Source organism: Syngnathoides biaculeatus, chromosome 23 (assembly GCF_019802595.1).
Source record: "Syngnathoides biaculeatus isolate LvHL_M chromosome 23, ASM1980259v1, whole genome shotgun sequence".
Classification (NCBI taxonomy): Eukaryota; Metazoa; Chordata; class Actinopteri; order Syngnathiformes; family Syngnathidae; genus Syngnathoides; species Syngnathoides biaculeatus.
This window is the reverse complement of record NC_084662.1, coordinates 11,759,377-11,781,112: the sequence shown is the minus strand read 5'-3', so window position 1 is coordinate 11,781,112 and position 21,736 is coordinate 11,759,377. Positions and strand designations below refer to the sequence as shown.

The following is a 21,736-nucleotide window of genomic DNA, read 5'->3' as shown; positions in this document are numbered from 1 at the left end:
GGAATATATGTGCAGAGGAAGTGACTTTTACCGGTCCGGGCCTGTTAGCGCTGCGCTAGCGTGTTACTCCTGTGTCTCAATGATTTTACCATTATGTTTTTTTAACGGCCATGTTAGCGTTAGCACCGCGACGCCAGCTTTAGTGCGGCGTTGCTAGCGTTAAACTCTCTGCGTACCATATATGTAAATATCTCGTGTTTAAATGTCGGTTTCAATGTGAGCACTTGTGGCTTTTACACAGCTGCGGCGTATGTATGTACCAAATGGTATTTCCTTTACGAATGTACCGGGTGAGGCTTATAACCAGGTGCACTCTGTAGGCCGGGAATTACTGTATCCTGGGAAAATGCTTAAGGAGCAATCGACTCCATGATTGGTACATGTAAAGTGTGGTTCACATATAGCATGCTGCCTCCCGCAGGTCAGTCTTGGTACTGCCACATATGGCTCGCAGCTGTCGGTCGAGTAATGGCGCCGTTTGCCATCTCAAGTACACCCGATGCGCGTTACAAGAGCAGTAAGCGCATGCTTTCAGATATTTTGTGTCGAAATGTTAGGCGCTACATTGTGTCAAGATGCTAGCCGCTCTTGCCCACCTGATGCCGAACATGCAGTGTATGTAGTTCCAGATTGCTCTGCGCAGCATGCTGGTGTCCACGTCTTTGTGCGTGGCCATGGTGTTGTACGTCAGGTTGTACGCCATCTGGAACTTCTCGTCCAGCATCTGGCCAACGTCGGGGTACAGACGGTTCACCAGGGAGTAGCCGTGGTCCTCCCAGCTGTAGTCCTGCAAAGAAAAAAAAAAAAAAAGAAAAAACATTGTGAATGGAGACTGGGTCACTATTTGATTGGATGTGTTGCGAGCGTACCTGCACTCTAAAAGTGGGCACGTGCTCGCCCCGCCTGGAGAAATCCTTGTAGCCGTAGCTGGGGTCCTCGAAGTGCCGCGAGATGTCGCGCGACGGCACCCACTCCTCGTCCTCGGCCGTCACCACCAGCATGCTCTCCGTCTTCTCCCGCTCGAAGCGCGTGGCCATCTCCTCCTGGCTGGCCTCCTCGTCGTCGCGGCACTCCTGCAGCTGCTTCATGCGCTCCATCAGCACCTCCACCTCGCCGCCGCACGCCTCCTGGACAACGTACGGCGTTGGAAGACGTTCCGTTTGCCGCTTCAAACCTTGGCGGCTCGCCGTCGCTCTCACCTGGCCGCCGAAGGGACTGTCGTGGTGGCTGTTGCCGTTGGCGATGTCGCACACGCAGTAGTGGCCGAGCGAGGGCGGGCGGAAGGTGTGGCCGCCGTCGCAGTGGATCTCGGGCATGATGCCGCAGCCGAAGGTGAACGAGGCCAGGGAGTGGTAGTGCGTCAGGAGGACCACGGCGTGGATGAGCTCGGCCAGGGACCAGCTGTGCTCCTCGGCCTTTAGGAGACCCTTGAAGAAGAAGAAGAAGACGCGGAATTTTGTCAGATCACTAAGCCGACTTCTGTTACGGCGCCATCTCGGCCGTTCCGGCGCCGGTTCCCCACCTCGATGTGCTCCTTGGTGAGCAGCCAGGGTCGGTGGGCCAGGATTTTGTTGAGCTCGCCCAGCTGCTGCAGCTTTCGCGGGGCTCCGTCCAGCCCGTTGAGCCACTTGGGGTCCCCTCCCACCTGCAGGAAGTCGTTGACGTGCAGGTTGACCAGATAGGAGCACTGGTGTCGGGCCGCCGCCTAGACGCAAAAACACGCGACCGCCGTGGTTAACCCTAACCCTATTGGACGACCGTCGAGAACGGAGAGGTGGAAGGGACGATTGGGAACGTCGGGAGAAGGACCGTGCAAATTACTCCCGATCCCGGGACCGGGTATCGGCATTCCAGGAGAGGGAGCGCTCGGGACTCCTTCCCCTAACCTTGCCCGGCCGGGGGTTGGGTCATACCATGATGCCGACGTAGTGGCGGTAGTGCAGCGACAGCGGCCCGTCCATCTGCAGCAGGTAGTGCTGCGTCCGCAGGAAGCTCTCCAGGTACTGCGGGTGGAAGCCCATCACCAGGGAGATGTTGTCCAGGCGGCCGAGGGCGGCGAACGCATCCTCAAATATCGACTGTGTCCTGGTGTCCACTTTACTGACTTGAAGAATCTAGGGTGGGGGAAAACATGACAGCCAAAAAATCAGCGTGGGGAAGCAGATTTGGGGGGCATTATTGGCAGAATTACAGGCATGGCCGTACCTCTTTTTCAGGGATGAATCGACTTGGCCCGTTGCCCAGGGGTCTTGGGATTCGCACTCCCAGATCCTGCAAGACAAGTAAAAGGGGAAAATGACAGTTGGAAGATTTTTTTTCTAAATGATCAAATATAAGTAATCTTTTGTTATCATGAGGAGTTTTAATACACTTTAAATTCTGTATGAATATTAAATAAGGCACCCCAAGAAATAATACTTTGTCTTGTCGGCTCGTTTGACGCAATTGGACAACATCAAGGCCGTTTTTAATTCCTTCTAAATAACAAAAGTGTCATTTTCAAGAGTAATAAAGGCCTTTATGTCGGAAAGTGACTTTTAAATGCTCCCATAAGAGTTGTTTTGAAAGATAATCAAGGCAGTTTAATGATGAGTCAGTTTAGCATCAGTAACCAGGACACAGCGGGTACCGCAGCGGTTGTCCGATGGGACATTTTTCAGGCGAATTACGGCTTTGGCGGTGAAATACCAGTTTTGGAGGAGAGCCTAGGCAAACATGAGATTTTATGGCAAAAGTAATAGGCACAACAGCTGTCTTTTTTGGTTTTTTTTTTTTTTTAAAGGGTAATTTAGGTACGGGCAGTTTCTGAATGCACCACCGATGAATATGACTTAGCTCGGTGATGTTACTGCGACATAAAACAGAGGAGACAACGCAGATGATAAAAGTAACATTTGATGAAGTGTGTCATCTTCGGGATAATTAAATCACCGGTGGTGGAAGAGCAGTTAGAGGACAGAATTGGTAAACAAGACGCGTTTCGTGGCAATATCATGCAACGCCATAAATGTTCAAAATGGATCTTTAAAAATGGAACCTTAGAAGAAAGTGACGAGGTTTTTTTTTTTTGTTATTTTTTTCATGTCTGGGCACGAGATGAATCAGCAAAACCAACAAATGACTTCATTCTTTCTCAAAATAGTCATAATTCGGAATAATTGAAAAATGAAATGAGAGGAGTAGTGGAGGGTCGGAGGCTTTGAAACGTTCAAGACCCCCCCCCAGCCCCCCTCCCCCAAAGAAAAAAAACAAACTTGACGGACAAGTCCGGACAAAAGACTGCACTGCAGCTCATTCAGTCGAAGGCAAAACGAGTCGCCTGAGACCGAGCAGAACTCCATTGACATCGTTTAAAATGACACGCAAATGCATCATTTTTTTCATATGGACGGCACTGATGTAAAAACAGTTGTTGTTGTTTTTTTTTTTTTTATTACCTTTTTGGTGAGGCGTTCACAGTGGGCGCATATCTTAAACAAATGCGTGACGGGGATCGAGCAATTCTCCACGTTCTCCGAGCCGGACACCGCGTGCCTCATGTCTCGTCCTGCCCGCTCTCGGCTGCCTCGGGGACCGGCTACCAAAGCTTCCGCAGACCGCCGCCTCCGGTTCTTTCTTTTGTTCCGCGGGAGGCTGCGGCGTTTCCGAGCGCTCGGCTCTCGTCAGCTGTTGCGGGGACCCGACAAGTGGCCCGAGTCGCTCGGGCTGGCCCGTTTTGCATCTCCGCCCTCCGCTCATACATTCGCTAAATAAACCGGGGCTCGCTTTGAGTGACGTCGGCGTCGGCCAATGGCGGCGGAGGTGGGGCGGAGCTAAGCGTGAGGAAAGAGGAAGGAGGGGCGCAAAACGTGAGCGGAAAGGACACGCCCCCTTTTTCGCTTGAAGAAAAACATCATCATGTCTTCTCGTCTTCTCTTGCCTTCTTTTGTTCGCCCGTGATTCAATCGACTGGCCTTTTTTTTTTTTTTTTTTTAATGTAAAGCATCTGTGGCCGTTCATTAACTGTGATCAAGCAGAATGCTCACTATCCAAAATGAATAATCGAGATAAATCAATCAGTGGATCGTTCCCGCTGTCAAATGCGATCCAAAAGTGATTGCATATTTTCTCATTTTTAATCAAACACTAAAAAAAACCTAAAACGTGATTATTTTTCATGCACTAGGGGCATGAGTTCACAGATGGGTTGACAAACAACATTTTCAAAGGAAATATTGAGCAAATCGTAGCCTAAATTGACACTTTAAAGATGATTTATGCAAGCATGAACTGACATTTTTCACATACAAATTTTCATCTTTTTCACGCTCGCTCTCAATTTAGCTTGGCTCTGCCTTCGAAAACCGAAAAATGCATACATCGTCATGTAGTCAGAACAAGATCTGTCAAAATTTATTGCTTCATTGACAACCAATCAAATGAGTCGCCAGCTATTCTATATTATGTCATTCTCAAAATAGTTGGCGATTAGTGTGACAACTGATTGGTTGTCAATTAATCGATGAATTTAAATCCTCTGATTGACACAATCTCAATACTTCTATCTTTTTGTTTGTTCAATTAAAATAAGACATTTGCAAATATGCACATTTCCCCCCCATGATCTATTTCCAAGTATTTGCAGCCGTGGGTATGACTAACCCGCAAATGACGTGTAGTCGGATCTGAAGGAGCCACAGAATTTTATATCACACTATTAATCGTATTAATCAATACCTAAGAACTTAGCTCACAGTTTCAAAGGTTGGTAAAATCAGCATCGCTCCCTCTTTTCCGATATGGCTTAATTGTTGTTTGTTTGCTTTTGTTTAATCATTAAACAACATCAAATAAACAGCAACAATGGGAATAGACACGTTTAAAAAAAAAAAGATTTGTGATGAACTTTAATGGAAAATCAATCTTGGTCAGATTAGTGAATTAATCGGAATGATTGATAGGATAACGGATTGCAAACATATTTGACAGTACTATTTTGCCGTATTTTCCGTTCCTCTCAACGTAATGTCTGCGTTATTGCTACCTAGGGGTAATTATAACACGGAGCACTTATTTAATGTTCAAGGTCCGCGATGTGCAGGCCCCCCTCAACAGCCAAAGGGCACTCGGTTCTGGGGCGAGAACAGATTAACCCTATTTCCACTCATGTTAATGGGAAACTTCGATTCAGTTCATGAACAGAGTCTAAATGAAATTTCTGATGTGATTATCCACTGTAATGGAATTTAAGGCTCACTTTAAAATGAGAAAATAAGACTTAGAACTACGTTTGATCGTAATATTCAATTGATCAGGTTGATTCGGAGTTAGCTAACAAGCATGATTAAATCAGTCAGGGCCACTATCTATCAGTCATATCATATCATTGAAGTGTTATCAGAACCGACTTGATGCGCTACGTCGGACACGGGCGACACTGGGTGCATTCCCCGCTGTCCACACAGAACGTCATATAGAAACTAGGGGCCGGATTACATGTCGGCGACCGATGTCATTTTCATATTCTTTTTTTTATTTTAAAGGACAGTCGTCACTCTGTAACCTTAATGGATGTTGCTGCGATGAATTAAACCCATAATCTCGTCTGAAAGGACTGCGGGCCCTTGAACGTGGGCTCTCGTAGGTGCAGCCTCTCAGACCGTAGATAATAATGTCATCCTCCCACTAATCACGCTGGCTGAAGGACTCCCTTCAGAGCCGCAGGACAGGAGAGGGGAGGATAGGGGAGGGGGAGTCAAGATAAGCAAGACGGGCTCTTATGGCTTTGTTTATCCCAGCCTGACAATAACACGTTCACCGGCGCACCGCATTACTACCGTATTTTCCGCACCTAAAACGCCTTTAATTTTCTCAAAAGGCGACGGTGCGCCTTATATATGGGTCAATATTGAGCCTTTAATGCAACTCCGTCTAATGGATGCATAACGTAACCGCAGCTTCTACTGTAGCGTCTATTGTATGCGCCTTATAATCCGGTGCGCCTTATACATGGGAAAAAAGTCTTAAAATAGGCCGTTCATTGAAGGTGCGCCTTATAGTGCGGAAAATACGGTAGTTTAGCCCGCCGGCAGGAGGTCAGTCATGACGCCCGATGCGTTATAGGTGCGGCGCGTCGTGCTTTTGGTACCAGGGACTTGACGAGCCGCTCCCCCGACTGAATCCACTTTTCAATACCGCCACTATCTCGCCAGTGTTATTGCAACCATAAATAATAATCTGACCATCTGTTTTTGTTGTTCTTTGCAACAACAACTCGTAGCAAGCTAAATTTGGGATAATGCACCGAGCCAAAATGTCAACCCCCCCACCCCACTTGTGCACTTTGATCAAGAGCCCGTCCAGCCAGTTTGGCAGCCAACTGCACAGCTAGCTACATCGCACAGTATTCAGCAGGTTCATTGTGTGGGTCGAGCCAGCCTCCCTCGCCCGCCCTTCTCCCACCTCGGGACCCCTCCTGTTGCGGGCCGGTTAGGGTGGGGTGCGGGGCACAGAGGTAAACATGTTCCCGGGGGGCCGGAGTCAGCACTCCCGTGGCTCAGCAAAAGCTGCAGGAGAGAGGCCGGTCAGCGTTACGACACGCCAGACCCCCCCCTCACATTAAAAGCGCTTATAGGCTCGGGAGGGGGGGGTCCGGCTTCGCGGGCGCTATTGTCACTGTGCACGCACTGATGATTCCGCTCGCTGAGTTCGACTGTTATTCCGGCGCTTTTGGGCTACTTCCCACTGAGGCTGAGATGACACCTCCAGCTCGAGCGGGCCGGTTGCTGACCCACTCGCCGCATGCAAAGAAGACGTCGTAAACAAGTCGCATAAAACGAAGCTGGGACAAATTCCACCATGCAATACTGCCGGTAGCGCTTTTCGGGCCGGCGTGGCCTCTTTAGAGCGCCTCGTCGTAGGCCCCAAGTGCCTGCATGTCACGCGGGGAAAGGGGAAGAGCGAGGAGTGGGGAATTTTGGGGTATATTTAGAGCAGCCGTGTCAAACTCATTTTTGTCGCGGGCAACGTCGTGCTTGTGGATTCCCTCAAAGGGCCGTTCTGGGTGTGAAAACAATAAAAATCTTGATCATATTTACACATGAAAATTTAATAAACTATTTTTGGAATCAGAAATCAAGGGTAATGGTTTTTTCCAACTATTGTTGTTTGGTAACACAAAAATGCTTGTAATATCTCAATGTTATTTATGATGGACGATTTCAAATGTTGGTACAGATTTGAAAAAAAAAAAAAAAAAAAAAAAAAAAAATCACAGAAGAGGCCACATAAAATCGTGTGGCGGGCCTTGAGTTTGACACCTGTGATTTAGAGGATGATTATTAATATTGGGAATTATTTATTTTTAAAAAACATGATTTATGGTGCTCATTGCTGTTCACAGGGATTAGGGATCAAACCCCGACGTGGATAACAAGAACTTGAAGGTTCACTGTCGCACGTACAAATAAATTAAAGGAAAGTTTGGTGTCTTCAATTATAATCAATTAAATTAATAAATTATTATAATAAACAGATTTGAATCAGCGATCTCACAAGTGTGGTGCAGACCTGCTAACCACAACTCCACCATGCTGCCCCCACCCTTAACATCCATCCATCCATTTTCTTTGCCGCCTATCCTCACGACTGTCGCGGGGAGTGCCGGAGCCTATCCCAGCTGTCAACAGTGCAGGAGGCGGGATACACCCTGAACTGGTCGCCAGCCAATCGCAGGGCACGTAGAGAGAAATAGTCGCACTCACAATCACACCTAGGGGCAATTTAGAGTGTCCAATTAATTTTGGGGATGTGGGAGGAAACCGGAGAGCCCACCTGGAGAAAACCCACGCAGGCACTGGGGAGAACATGCAAACTCCACACAGGCAGGGCCGGGATCGAACCCGGGACCTCATAACTGTGAGGCCAGCTGCTCTACCGCGCCACCCCCACCCTTAACAGTAAAACATAAAAACAGTTCACCTAGCGCAATTTTCCGTTGAACATATTTGTTTTTCTTCAAACGCGATTGCAATGCATTTAAAATTTGATATAACAAAAGATCATTGTACGCGTCTTCTCACACCACCAGCAACCAGAGGTCATACGCCGCACACGCCTCGCGGCTGAAACCGGCTATTGTCCGTTAGCCGCGGTCGAAGAAGAAAAAGTTTTATAGGGCGCCGCATTTTGAATGGCGCTGTTCAAACAAGGTGATCCAAAGTCCAAACATTGCACCTGCCCAGACACACGATGTTGTTTAATGGCAAAATCGACGCCGTTGGCGGCTTACAGAGGTGACGGATGGCCGTCGTAAAGCGCTCGCAAAGGCATTATAAAAGATTTTATACTTAAAGTACGACTTTTGTTGCACCCGTGCTCTCCCTACAGTGACATGAAAGTGTTCAAGTCAACGTGTTTTAAAATAAACGCTACATTGTCAGGGTGGAACGACTGGTTGGAGTGTTGTTCAAATCCCGACCCTGCCACTGTGGAATCTGCATGTTCTCCCCGTGCCTGCGTGGGTTTTCTCTGGGCACTCCAGTCCCCCCAAATCCTAAAAACATGCAGTAATTAGATGCGCTATAAATCATAGGTGTCAAACTCAAGAGCTGGGGGCCAGATCTGGCCCACCGCGTGATTTTATGTGGCCCGCGAAGCCAAATCTAGTGTGAATTTCCACGATTGCTGTAAAAATCTGTACCAAAATGTCAAATTGTAATATATCGTAAATGATAAAGTTGAGATATTACAAGCATTTTTGTGTTACTAAACATGAATAGTTGCAAAAACACGTTACCCTTGATTTCTGATTCCAAAACTAGTTCGTAAAGCGACGATGTAAATATGATGTCAATAACGGCCCTATGAGGCAAACCGGAACAACAATATAACCTATGAGAAAAATGAGTTTGACCTCCCTGCTCTAAATTACCCCTAGGTGTGATTATAAGTGCGACTGTTGTCTTGTCTCTATGTGCCCTGCGATTGGCTGGCGACCAGTTCAGGATGTACCCCGCCTCCTTCCCGATGACAGCTGGGATAGGCTCCAGCACTCCCATGACCCTTGTGAGGATAAGCAGAATATGGATGGATGGATGGATGGATGAAGGCATCCTGGCTTGTCCAAAAACATCAGAGACCACTAAAATTGGTCATCTGGGATTAAGATACTGTACAACTATCAGTATTTTCAGCACATTTACTGTGATAATTAGTTTAAAAATGATATTTAAACATAAAAATCACAACATAACTTTACAGTAAATACAAAGAAACAAAACAGCAGAAGATTATGCCAATTTTAGAGACCACCAGAGTAAGTGGAGTCACCATGGCAATGGCACAATTACTATTCTCAGCTTTCCATTCCATTTTGCAACTGTAATAATTTAAAAACTGCCATTCTGTAGCATTTTTGTAGGTTTAAATGTTTCCAAAAAAAAACCCAAAAAACAAAAGTATGACTCATATGACTTTATAGAGCCACATTCATCATTTTGGTGCGAGTGGCAGTTTAAGGCCGTCCTAGTCGAGCTTCTGTCAACAATGCACAATGAAATAGCAAAGTATCCAGTAAAAAAAAAAAAAAAAAAAAAAAAAAAAAAAGATGTACTCGCCACCACACAAGGGACAGCAAACACACGCACAGAAAAACGTGCGCGTGTGCACACTCGTGCACACACGAGACAGGATGCAGCTTGTTGTTGTTGCGGAGGATGAACTGAAAAATGGCGTCTGTCACGAGCCGTACCGTCCCACAATTCAAATACAGCACAGAAAGAGAGTAATATATGGTTTTACAATATCGATGCTAAAAAAAAAAAAAAAACAGAGTTATGAATATCAAATTTGCATTTAGCTGTAGTAGTCGTACACAGTTTGGTTTCCACAGTTTTGGTTGCATCACATCGTCCTGTAAAAAGGTGTGAAAAGCTTTATTTGTGTTGAGTTGATGCAATTAGAACAACGATTAGCCGTGGCCTGCAACCAACCGGTAGGGGGACTTGTTTATAAGTCGGTAATAACAAAAATAAAACGAGAAGACACCGCGCCAAACCCCAAAACTCTGCACGTGTCTGGCCTTTTGTTTTCTCTGACAGTTTTTTTTTTTTTTCCCCATTTTGCTGGGATGTTCAACAAGTGGCGAAGTCCACCAGACCAGTTCAAACCCGACCCCGCGGGCGCACGGAGAAGAGGAAGCAGAAAAAAAATCTCTCGAAATCCGACACAAGCCTAGCAACAGGCGTCTACCAATCGCAGGGCAGGACAACAATGAGAGGAGCCAATCTTCTTCTCCTCTCGCTCGCTTTTCACTCTCCGTCTCTCTCCCTCTTGCAAAGAGAGGGAAAAAAAACAGGAAAACAAAGTTGCGCGGAGGTATGGAGTTCACTGCACAGCCTAATCGGGTTCGCCTTTCTCAGAAAGTCATTCAGTTTAGGGGCGAAATTAGTCTAACAAGGCTCCAAAAAAAAAAAAAAATGTTCACCGGACTAGTGCACAAGTAGTTCTGTTCGCTCTTGGGAAAGAAAACAACAGGAAACTTGTTTTCCTGTGTAAACGCTCAGAAAACCGGCATAAACACTTCTTTATGAGCTCCACATGTGCATGTAGAGGTTTGACAAAGAGGAAAAAAAAGGTCTTCGTTCAGGGGGTTATCGGGCCCGTACAGCACTAAACCGAGCTCGTCAACCCGTGTGAAGGATTTAACTCTTAAGTGTCCTCACCGTGCATTTTTTGCCACGCCGAGTCGCACTACAAAGTGACGATCTTTTAAAGGGGAAATCCAGTGGTTTGCACGAACAATGTATCCAATAGGTCATGTAATATGTACTCTATTTTGACAATATGTACTCTATTTTGACGTGAGCCGAGCTTCGGCGTCCGGCGGAGGCTGTTAGCTAAGCGTCAGTGTCCGGCGGAGGCCGCAAGCAGAGGTTCGGCGTCCGGCGTAGGCTGTTAGCTAAGCTTCAGCGTCCGGCGGAGATTGACAGACGGGTCGGTGCAGCGTCTGCAGTGATGCGGACTTTGTACCGGTCCGTTGTGATAAAGAGGGAGCCAAGTCGATCTACGTTCCTACCCTCACCTATGGGCACAAGCTGCGGGTCGTGGCCGAAAGAACAAGATCCCGGATACAAGAACCCAAAACGAGTTTCCTCGGCAGGGTGTCCGGGTTCTCCCGTAGAGATAGGGTGAGAATCTCGGTCATCTGGGAGGTGCGCAGTGTCAAGCCGCTGCTCCTCCGCATTGAGAGGAGCCAGATGAGGTGGTTGGGGCATCGGATTCGGATGCCCCCCCTGTTGAGGTGTTCCGGGGATGTCCCACTGGAAAGAGATCCAAAGGACGACCCAGGACACGCTGGCTTGGGTACGCCTCGGGATCCCTCCAGAAGAGCTGGAAGAAGTGGCTGGCACTAGGGCATAGGTGTCAAACTCAAGGCCCGGGGCCCAGCTCTGGCCCGCCACATGATTTTGTGTGGCCCGTGGTGGCAAATCAGGTTCCATGATTTTTGTGACAATCTGTTCTAAATTTCTTAGTCATATATCATAAATGATTACTTTGAGATGCTATTAGCATTTTCGTGTAACCAAACATGGACAATGGTTGAAAAACACGTTAGCATTGCGTTCTGATTCCAAAACTATTTTGGAAATTTTGTGTAAGTCCGAGGTGATTTTTACGATCTGAGGGAAACTGGAACTACACCAAAAATGTGTTCGACACCTCTGCATTAGGGGGAACATTAAAGAAGTTTAATAAGTTTAAAAGGGTTTTAAGCGTGCGTCGGGGGTCGCGGTGATTCAGGATCAGAGGTTTGGGGTGCTATCGGAAGTGAAGCTGTGTTGACTAATAAATCAACATCCCAATTAAATGACGAAGCGTGGGAATTCACGAATGGAATCTGTTGCCATTTGGGTCCTTTTCCCACCTCAGCCTCGGGTTCTATGATCAATGTGTTTTCTGGCGCGCTATCAGAGCGCGGCGGTCTCGCCGAGCGCCGACTTTCCTGAGCGGAGAGGCGTGGACCCTCCCCCCTTGATCCTCCCCAAAATTCTCTCCACACTTGGACCGGCGTGCCGCAACAAAGGGACAAAGCTGTGTTCCCGAGTTTCCAGCTAAGACTCTGAGGAACTTCACAGACATCGGGACAACCCGCTGATGACTTCATTCGGACAGACGTGAACTCGCCTAAACGATCAAAACACGCAGAGCGATACAATCGAGCGGAGGAAGGCGTTGGCCGGCAAAGGCGACGTGCACGTGAGGAAAAGAGAGTTCCCGGGGATGTTATTCTAACAAAGGGAGGGTCGCTGTCACAATACAGCAAGCTGCCTGCCTGCCTGCTGGGGGGGGGGGGGGGTCCAGAAAAAAAGCCTATAGACAAACACAATGGATCAAACCATCCCTTCCTAACTTTAGATGAGACGCAATTTCACGGGAAACAACTCCTTTGGAAAGTTGATTGATTCAGACACGCAAGAGATAAGGGGAGAAATTCCTGAAACTCTTGCGGCTATGCCGCAAAATGTATGCCGGGCTTATCTGTTAGCAGGTCCAAAACACGAGGCTGACAAAGCTGACCTTATATCAGCGAAGGCTCTCGCGCCGGCCGAAAGAAAACACGGCGGCGGTTTGACGCTGGTGTGCAAACTCCTGGAATGAGCAGCTGGTTTTTTTTCCCCCCTTTTCTGCTGACTGTTCAAAAATGACTCATCTCAGTGTTGTTGGTCAGCCTGCAGGGGTTGCAAAAGTACTCGCACGCTGTATGCAAGTAGAATTACAAATACTTCCAAAAGTATTCGTCTCATGTACGTCAGTGGTGAAAAAAGTCATCTCTGAAATAATAGTCAAAGACCAATTTTGATGAATTTGTACAGTGAAAAAACTAACAAAGCAGTTTTCCCCTTTAATTACCGTAATTTACGGCCTTCAAGCCGCCACTTTTTTCACATGCTTTCAACCCAGCGGTTTTTTTTCTAACGGACGCAGGGGGGCACTCGAGCGGAAAAGGTAAGAATGAGACCGGTGGAATATATGTGCCGAGGAAGTGCCTTTTACCGGCACTGTTAGCGCCGCGACAGCATTAGCGCTGTGCCAGCGTGTTGCTGGCGTGTCTCAGTGATATTTACCGGTAAGTTTTATTTTAATCGGCCCCGTTAGCGCTAGCATTAGCACTAGCGTTAAACTCCTTCTGTGTGTTGTCTTTTTGTAAATATCTCGTGTTTCAATGTGGGCCCTTGCGGCTTTTACACAGCTGCGGCGTGTGTATGTACCAAATGGTATTTCCTTTACAAATGTATTCGGTGAGGCTTGTAACCCAGGTGCGCTCTGTAATTCCACAGTGCAAGAGCAGATACCTGAAACGCACATCGACTGTACTTAGTTACTCGTGCTACAGTCAGCCTTTCTCTGTTAACCCCCCCCCCCAAACACACACAATAAAAACTCTGATCCTTAACTGTTATTCTCAGTCAACAGCATGACTCATGCATCCACCATCCTGATCTTCAAAATGGGAACAGTCACAAAAAAGAAAAAAAATGTCAACAGGCTGTGTTTTTATCACATACTGTAAGCAAAGGAAGAGAAGAGGCGACATTCCCGGGAGCGCTGATCCAGAACGAAGTGCACCGGCTTAGACCGCAGACCACAACAGACGCCGATAAGGTCTGATGTAACACATCGGGAAAGATTAGAAGCCAGCGTGTTTATGCCTCCTACATTCTCAATATCTGTGCCACCTTCACCTGGACGACCAATTAGAAAAAGCGAAGAGCCACAGAAATGAGCAATTTCAGCTGCCTTGGGCGTGAGCCAAACATGCTAACCAACAACAACAAATGCAAAAGAGGAGAATGAGGGTCACTTTATGTCTACTTCTTAACACCAGGCCAGAAAAGGCAGTGTGGAGTTTCAGGTGGCAGGAACCTGCAACCGATGAGCCAATAGCCGTTATTTACTACTACTACTACTACTACTACTACTACTACTAGTATTAAAGAGCCAAGTACAGGGAGTCCTCGGTCCGCGACTGAGATCCGTTCCTACAGTAGCGACTATGAACTCGAATTTCGACTTAAGTCGGATTCTGCCATTAAAGTCAGAATTTACCTCAAAATACTTTGTATAAAAAAAGCAGATACATTGTAATAAACAAGATGAAGTACTTTGCGTTACTGCTGAGCGGTGGATGGAGAAGAAGAAGGGGAGGCTGTGCTTAGCTATTGCGACGGAACCTGGTCCTCAAAGTATCAAAGAACCTTGTTTCGTGACTATTGCGTCCGACAGAGGAACGGAACCCTTCACATGCGCTAAAATACGGGCTTTGTCTTTAATAATTGTCACCACCAAGCCTTGCCTTCGTTTCCATGGTAATGGATTTTCTTTTGACCGCAGAATCATTGCTAAAAGACACAGATTTGTTCTTTGGGGCGGTAATGACTAAAAAGGAGGGCAAAAAAAATGCAAAGATACTCCCGGCGCACAAATACGGACAAACATTAGCCAGACAAAAATGGCGGATGGGGTAAACGTCTGAGGTTGAGATCATCTTAAACCAAGGACTCCCTGTACTAGAAATAGTAGCTGGTTCGAGCAATAATACATAAAACGACCAATACCCTCTAGTATGGTGGAAACTAAGTTTCCCATGTACTTTGGCTTTCATACAATTCAGTTTTTGACTTTTTTTTTTGGGGGGGGGGGTGAAAAAGTTTGACTAGACTAGTCTTTCATTTCTCAGAATCGATGCACATTTGTGCTTTTTGTGAGGTTCAGTTTTCCTCAAACTTGTGACAATGACTGGAAGAGATTAATGATGAAAATTGAGCTCGTACTCTTCGAACGATCGCACACAAAAGTGGAGTCTGATTCAGGAGCTGCGGTATAAAAACTTATTAAAAAATTAGCGTTACTCTGAGTCCATATTCACCATCATCTGTGCAAAATGTTTGCCACAGCTCTTGCAATCAAGCTCATTACCGGCCAAAGCGATTGATGAAAGTTCATGAAGAGATCTGACTTCCGAATTTATAATTATTATTATTTTTTTTTACTTATAGGCATGAGGAAGCGGTTCTTCCGTAATCGCTGCCCTCAACGTCTGATTGCTTCGTTAAAAGACAATGAGCCTCGGCGCTGAGTGAATCGCAGGGTAAACGTTGAGGCAGGACCTCAATGGGGAGTGACGTCAGGCAGCAGCCCGTTAATGTTTAATCGTTTATGAAATGCGATTAGGCGGCAACTCGATCACCTCTATCTCTGTCTCCTTCACCCGTTATCACGGACTCGTCATTTCCATTGATTGCGGAGGAGCTCGCGATCCTATTTGTATCTCTTTCCTGAATGAGGTCGCATTTGTCAAACCGCCGTCGTATATGTTGAATAATGTGATTCAATGGCTGTCAAAGAACATTTTAGTGTCACGCTGTGGTACAAATAATTTGCCCACCCCTGTTCGAGAGCTGCCCGCTAGCATCGAGGTACCACTGTACCACGCCGACGCACACGATTGACTTCGCGGTCGAGACGGGCGTCCGGCGCGAAGGCCGCGGCGAGGCCGCCGGCAGCCCGCGTGCGTGCGAAGAACGGCGAGCAGAAACGTAGACGGGGTGCAGACACAATGCCGCAGTCTGCGGAGGGGGGGAGCGTCTGGCGACTTCCTCAAAAACCGAAGTGGGAGCGCGTGACACGAGATCACATGAGTGTGAACAAATGCAGAAAATGTGACACAAGATCTGCGGGGGACTGAGGTATGCGAGTCGCTCACGTGTAAAATAGACAATTCTTTTTCAATATAGTCAATGCGCAATGTAGCAGACATACTGTACGTACCTCAGATCCAACCCCAACATTTTTTCTGTCTGATCTAGAGAAGATCTGTGTGGAGGAGTGGGGCACAATCCCTCATGCGCTGTGTGAAAACCTTGTGAACAACTAGTGGACATGCACCTACCATGAAAATTTCAGACCCCTCCATGATTTCTAAGTGGGAGAACTGAGAAATGAGATTTTATTTTATTTTTTTGCTTTCCAAGAAAAAGATGAGCATCACCAAAATATGAGAATATCAAAGGGAGATACTTCATTTATGTTATGTTCTCATATAATATGGCAATAGCGATACGAGAATGACACTTCAAATCAATTACACCCTGTCAAAATTCGACACAATGTATACAATGTATGATTTTTTTAACGATATATTTGTGTGACATGATTTCTGGATTATTTATTTATTTTGATTATCTCTCTCACAGTGAACATGCGCCTGCGGTGAAAATTTCAGACCCCTCCATGATTTCTAAGTGGGAGATCTTGCAATATCGCAGGGTGTTCAAATACTTCTTTTCTTCACTGTATTTCACCACAAATAAAGTATTTGTGCATGAAATGCAGAGAAAATACTGTTTGTATTGCCGTTTTTACTGTATCTGAGGCGGGGCCTGGTGAGGTGTCATGTGTGACTTTGCCGAGTCTTCGTATGAGTGGCTGGGTGTGAGCCGTGGCCAACAGCAGCTCCCGAGTGTCTCTCCCACATTTGGTGAAGGAATATGGTGTATTTTGACAAATACGCCGTGCCCCTAACTTCTGCATTTGACTAGGATTCATTTCAGGGAATGTATTTGGGTTTATTTATAAACAGAGTCTTTCTTGACCTTTCAAAGCTCCCAGTGGACCTCATAACCCTGGTAGCCGAGCGCGTGTCATGTGACTGTGTGTGTGTCTATGAGTGCGTGTCCTCTGTTAATGCCGCAGGTAGTGTCAGACATATTTGCACTGTGGTTAATCTGTTACGAACCGGCAGGACAAAGCTGAGCATCTTTTTTTTTTGGGTGGCTTCCCACAGTGGGTTATTTTTTTTCTTTAATAAAAGCTGAGTTGTGATGTACACATCCCATACGAGGCGATATCTCGCCATTATGTAAATAAATAAATACATAAAAAACCGCAGGCAGGAATGGAGGAACGGAATGTTCTTAAAGATGGTAACGGAGGTAGCGCCGACGCTCGATGGTGATCTGTCACGCCTCTGTTAAGGAACAACGCCGTATCGCGGTGCAGCGGCGTTGCAGCGCCTTGTGCAGAGTAAACGAGCGCAGCGGTGAGGTCATCGCTTCGCTCAGTAGGATTGCGTACAAACGTTTCATTTGGAGAAAACGGCAACAAATACATTCAGTGGAACACGGGTCTAACAATGTGGCAACTTTGAAATAATATCTACAAAGAACATTTTCAAGGAGAAAATAGAGAGGAAGTGAACCATATTAGGAAGCAGAAAATGGAGCCAAAATGGATGCCGCATGTCTTATTATAACGCATGTAAACACAATAAAATGAGGAAGTCCGCCAGCATTGATGTCACAGCTGAATGAAAATGATGATGTGCTGATTTCGTCTGCGATTTAGGCCACATCAGCTAAATTGTCACTGAGTCAGTGTCCTTCGGAAGTAACTTCATTTGGAAATGAGGAAGGTAATAAGAGTGCGATGGCCGTTTGTTGAACGCCGCTAAAACAGGGGGTCTCAAACATGCAGCCCGTGGGCCATTTTGCGGCCCGCGGGATGATATTTTGCGGCCCACACCTTAATATGAAAGTAAAATGGCAGTGCAGCCTTCAAGTTTTATATGGATGGCGCTTTTAAAGTGTTGCGCGCGGAGCAGACCAATCACGGGGCGGACAGCTGTCGGGCGTGTGACATTGACCGGGCTTGAGGCAAGCGGAGCAAAAAATGTAAACGAGAAACTTACAGCAGCATTGCCACGGAGATTTTTTTTTTTTTTTTGGGAGTCCTAATTGAAATTCCACATAACTCCACGTGCGCCGAGGCTGCAGCCCAGCCTCAGCCAGACTCCGCCTCCGGCGGCCCCGAGGTAAATTGAGCTTGAGACCCCTGCTCTGAAGTCATACTAATTGTGAGTTACATAAAAAAATAAACCAGATGAAACAGTAGAAGGTCACCGAGGGTCGGCGAAAAAGGAGAAAATGAGAAAAGAAATGAGGATGATGATAATGATATTCGCTGCAAATACACCCCAGATGTCTTTGAAAATGGGAACCAGCCATTCATTTTCTAAGCCGCTTATCCTCACAAGGGTCGCGGGGAGTGCTGGAGCCTATCGCAGCTGTCATCGGGCAGGAGGCTGGGTACACCCTGAACTGGTCACCAGCCAATCACAGGGCACATTGAGAATGTTGCGTGTTTTTTGGATGTGGGAGGAAAACCGAAGTGCCTTGAGGGAGGCACGGGGAGAACATGCAAACTCCGCACAGGCGGGGCCAGGATCGAACCCGGGACCTCAGAACTGTGAGGCCAACGCTCTACCAGCTGATCCACCGTGCCTTAAGGAACCTTAAAATTCAAATCCGCTAATGAGGAAAGCCTCAAAATGACACGGCAAAAATTGCACATAAATTTAAAATCAAAATCTAGTGCTTATAAATAAATTGAACTTAATATTTACAAGTAATGGGTTATACAGTAACATGCCGTTAACTTATTTTTATCCATGTATGAATGTTGAGAACGTTAAAGTTAGGAGATGAAATATGTTACATTAAAGTTATTTTCACCCTCCTGTGACCGTTTTATCTGCATGCACTTTTATTTTGTCTTATTACTGTTATTTTTATCCTGATATAAAAGAATAAATATGCAATGTATTAAGTACTGCAACTTTGTTTTATTGTCACGCAGTTCATAAACGTTTTAAACATGTCAAGATGAAGACTTTATTTTGAAAAACTGGTTGTCATGTCATTTGTCTGTGCCGAATTATTATTTTTTTTTTAACAACAGAAAGAATATTAAAAAGTGAGTCTTATAACGTTACTTAATATACAGTACGTTTACTTCGGGTTTTATGATGTTTGCAGCGAACGGGATTAATTTAATCCATTTGTTAGCAATATTGACGACGCCGAGTTGGACGTTTGCCATATTTGTGTTACACAAGCGACGTCGGCGGCGGCGGCGGACCCGCTTGGGTGATTATGTCAGACGACGTGCGCGCGGGGTTAAGGAGGGCGCGGGGTGGCAAATGAAAAGACAGCGGGTGGAAAGAGTAATGAGAGTCGAGCGACAAAAGGTGGGAGGACGGCGAGCGAGGATTATTTGAGGAGTGCGCGTGGCGGTGGGGGGGGGGGGCGCTTGGCGAGGGGGAGCGCCTGCCACCTTATCATGGATAAGTAAACAGCCGACGCCGCCTGGAGTGACATCATTGTCCCAGAGAATCAATAACCAGCCACTTCCTGCTCAGCGGGAAAAATCAATGGCTCTGTACACTAGATTACCTTTTTGGGCCCACTCACCTGAAAGGATGAACACACAACACACACACAGTGCACACAAGTAATACAAAGCAGATTGGTGAAGAGAAACAAACCCCACGGTGAAGTATCGGAGCGGTTCCGGTGCCGAGTCAGCTCCTTATGGGGATAAGACCACCTGTTTAAGTGGGCTCTACTAAATCAGATTGCGACCAGTTTCTCACAAACCCGGTAAACAAAAGAGTGCGGCCCTGTACCAATACCACAAAGTCCAAATACAGTATGTCATTTCTGTACATATTTTGTTCGGTTGGTTCTGTTTCGGCATGAGTGAATGTCTTTGCTCGTCATTAAACGTGAGAGGAAACTGGCTGCGAAAGGAAGTTGAAGCATGTACACGTGAGGTAACCTATCCTGCGCTTTCACAACAACGTGCAACAAATACACGGGATCGTTATTAAATATTCACGCGGTTCGGATCCACACGCTGCATTTATTTTCATACTGCTTTTTGTTACTTCGCTTGTACTACCGTAATTTCCGCCCTACTTTTTTCCCCACACAGTTTATGCGGTGATGGGGCTTATTTGTGCATTTTTTTTCCTAACGGGCGCAAGGGGGGCACTCGAGCGGAAAAGGTAACAGCGAGACCGGTGGAATATATGTGCAAAGGAAATGACTTTTACCGGCCCTGTTAGCGCTGCGTTAGTGTGTTGCTGCTGTGTTACTGGGCTGTCTCGGTTGTGATATTAACCGGTAAGTTTTATTCTAACCGGACCTGTTAGCATTAGCGCTAGCACAGCATTAGCATTAGCGCGGCGTTAGTTTTAGCGTTAAAACTCTCTGTGTGTTTCAATGTGGGCATTTGCGGCTTTTACAAAGCTGCGGCTTATGTATGTACCAAATGGTATTTCCTTTACAAATGTACTGGGTGAGGCTTATAACCAGGTGCGCTGTGCAGGCCGGGAATTACGGTAAATGGATTATGATATACAGTCTAAGCAAACATTGCTGGTGTCGGGCCAAAACCCTCTTTTGTGCAAATTTGGTAAATCTCATATCTTTTCACAAATCTAGAGAATTGGTACTAGTACTTTTTTTTTTTTTTAACAAATAATATAAATTGACAATGGCTTGCTGTCGTTGACGGTGCTTTATTTTACTCTGGGCTCCTGAAAATAGAATGAATATGAATCCATCCATCCCATCTATTATTTACCACTTTTCTGGGTCGGGTCATGGGGGAAGTAGCTTCAGCAGGGATACCCAGACTTCCCTTTCCCCAGCCACTTCTTCCAGCTCTTCCGGAGGGATCCCGAGGCGTTCCCAAGCCAGCCGAGAGACTTTAGTCCTGGGTCGTCCTCGGGATCTCATTTCGGTGGGACGTGCCCGGAACACCTCGCCAGGGAGGCGTCCGGGAAGCATCCGAATCAAATGCCCCAGCCACCTCATCTGGATATGAATGTGCCAGCAAAATGTACATCTTGCTAACACCAACACCAAAACAATGATAGATCGGGTCTGTCTTGACAAACGTGCCATGCGTGCGCTTTGAGCGTCAGCGCGTCTTTGGCCTTTACCTCCACTTGCACGCTGACTGTTGCACGAAACGTTCAACGGCGAGGGGGAGCGTTCTCTACCGGACTCCCACAGGAAGGCTTCGGACAATACTCGGTTCTCCTCATAGCACACGCGCAAACGTCGACTTCACAGATACACACACAGAGACGGCTTAGTTCAACGCGCACTGGAAGAAAGGCAAGTGCACAATTCCTCACGCGCTTTGAAAAATATAACAAAGATCAGCTCAGACACGAGCGCCCAGACTCGGGCAGACAATGGGCGGTGGAAGTGTGCCATTAAGGAAAGCTGTTGTCCAGTCACTGGGCAACTGGGGCAGCAGATGGTCATCTTCCCTTCCACTAACATCAGCTGGGAGGGAAGGGAGGGGTCGTCGTCTCCATCCCCTTCAGAGTACACCTTTCGCCAAATACAGGCCAGTGACTCAGCCGTAACCCATAAAGTCAACGATCCGCACAGTTACGAGGCAGGAATGGAACGCGGAGAAGACTCGAGCTGCGGTCCAAAACGCTAGGCCGCGAGGCCGCCACGCCGAACGCAGCCGGGCCGGGTAAACACAGCCCAAACGTTGCGTGCCGGAGCCAGCTTTAGAGCTGGAATAGGAGGAAAAAAATTGGAGGAAAGGTCACTTTAAGATCCTGTTGACCGGCTGATGCCTTTCGGTGTGAATGTTTTGGATAATGAACGTTTAACAGCTGTTTTTGGGAACATAAGAATGAAAATTATATAAACGAGCAATGTTCATTCAGGGAATTTAGTGGAATATTGTGCAAAAATAAGGCACTGGAGTGAGTAGAAAACGAACCTGTTTTATTGTTGAACGAACCTTTTTATATAAAATAAATTATAAATATAAGATAACGTTTTGAAAAATGCAATGAAATCTTCCTGTGAAACCATAAAAATGG

General features: G+C 46.5%; 1 protein-coding gene across 4 annotated transcripts in view; it reads right to left on the bottom strand.

Annotated features, from left to right (window-relative positions):
- sesn1 (sestrin 1) overlaps positions 1-21,736 on the bottom strand; it is a 63,919-nt gene that overhangs the window by 3,492 nt on the left and 38,691 nt on the right. The window contains exons 1-7 of one of the 4 annotated variants that reach the window (XM_061811673.1): positions 3,438-3,736; positions 2,206-2,271; positions 1,914-2,114; positions 1,523-1,705; positions 1,200-1,427; positions 870-1,127; positions 597-787 (exon numbers count right to left, since the gene is read on the bottom strand). In XM_061811673.1, the coding sequence (XP_061667657.1) occupies positions 597-787; positions 870-1,127; positions 1,200-1,427; positions 1,523-1,705; positions 1,914-2,114; positions 2,206-2,271; positions 3,438-3,539 (1,229 nt within the window). In that variant the 5' untranslated portion in view covers positions 3,540-3,736. Of the gene's footprint in view, positions 1-596; positions 788-869; positions 1,428-1,522; positions 1,706-1,913; positions 2,115-2,205; positions 2,272-3,437; positions 3,738-21,736 lie in introns of those variants that run through there. The other 3 variants (XM_061811671.1, XM_061811672.1, XM_061811670.1) reach the window with 3 other exon arrangements.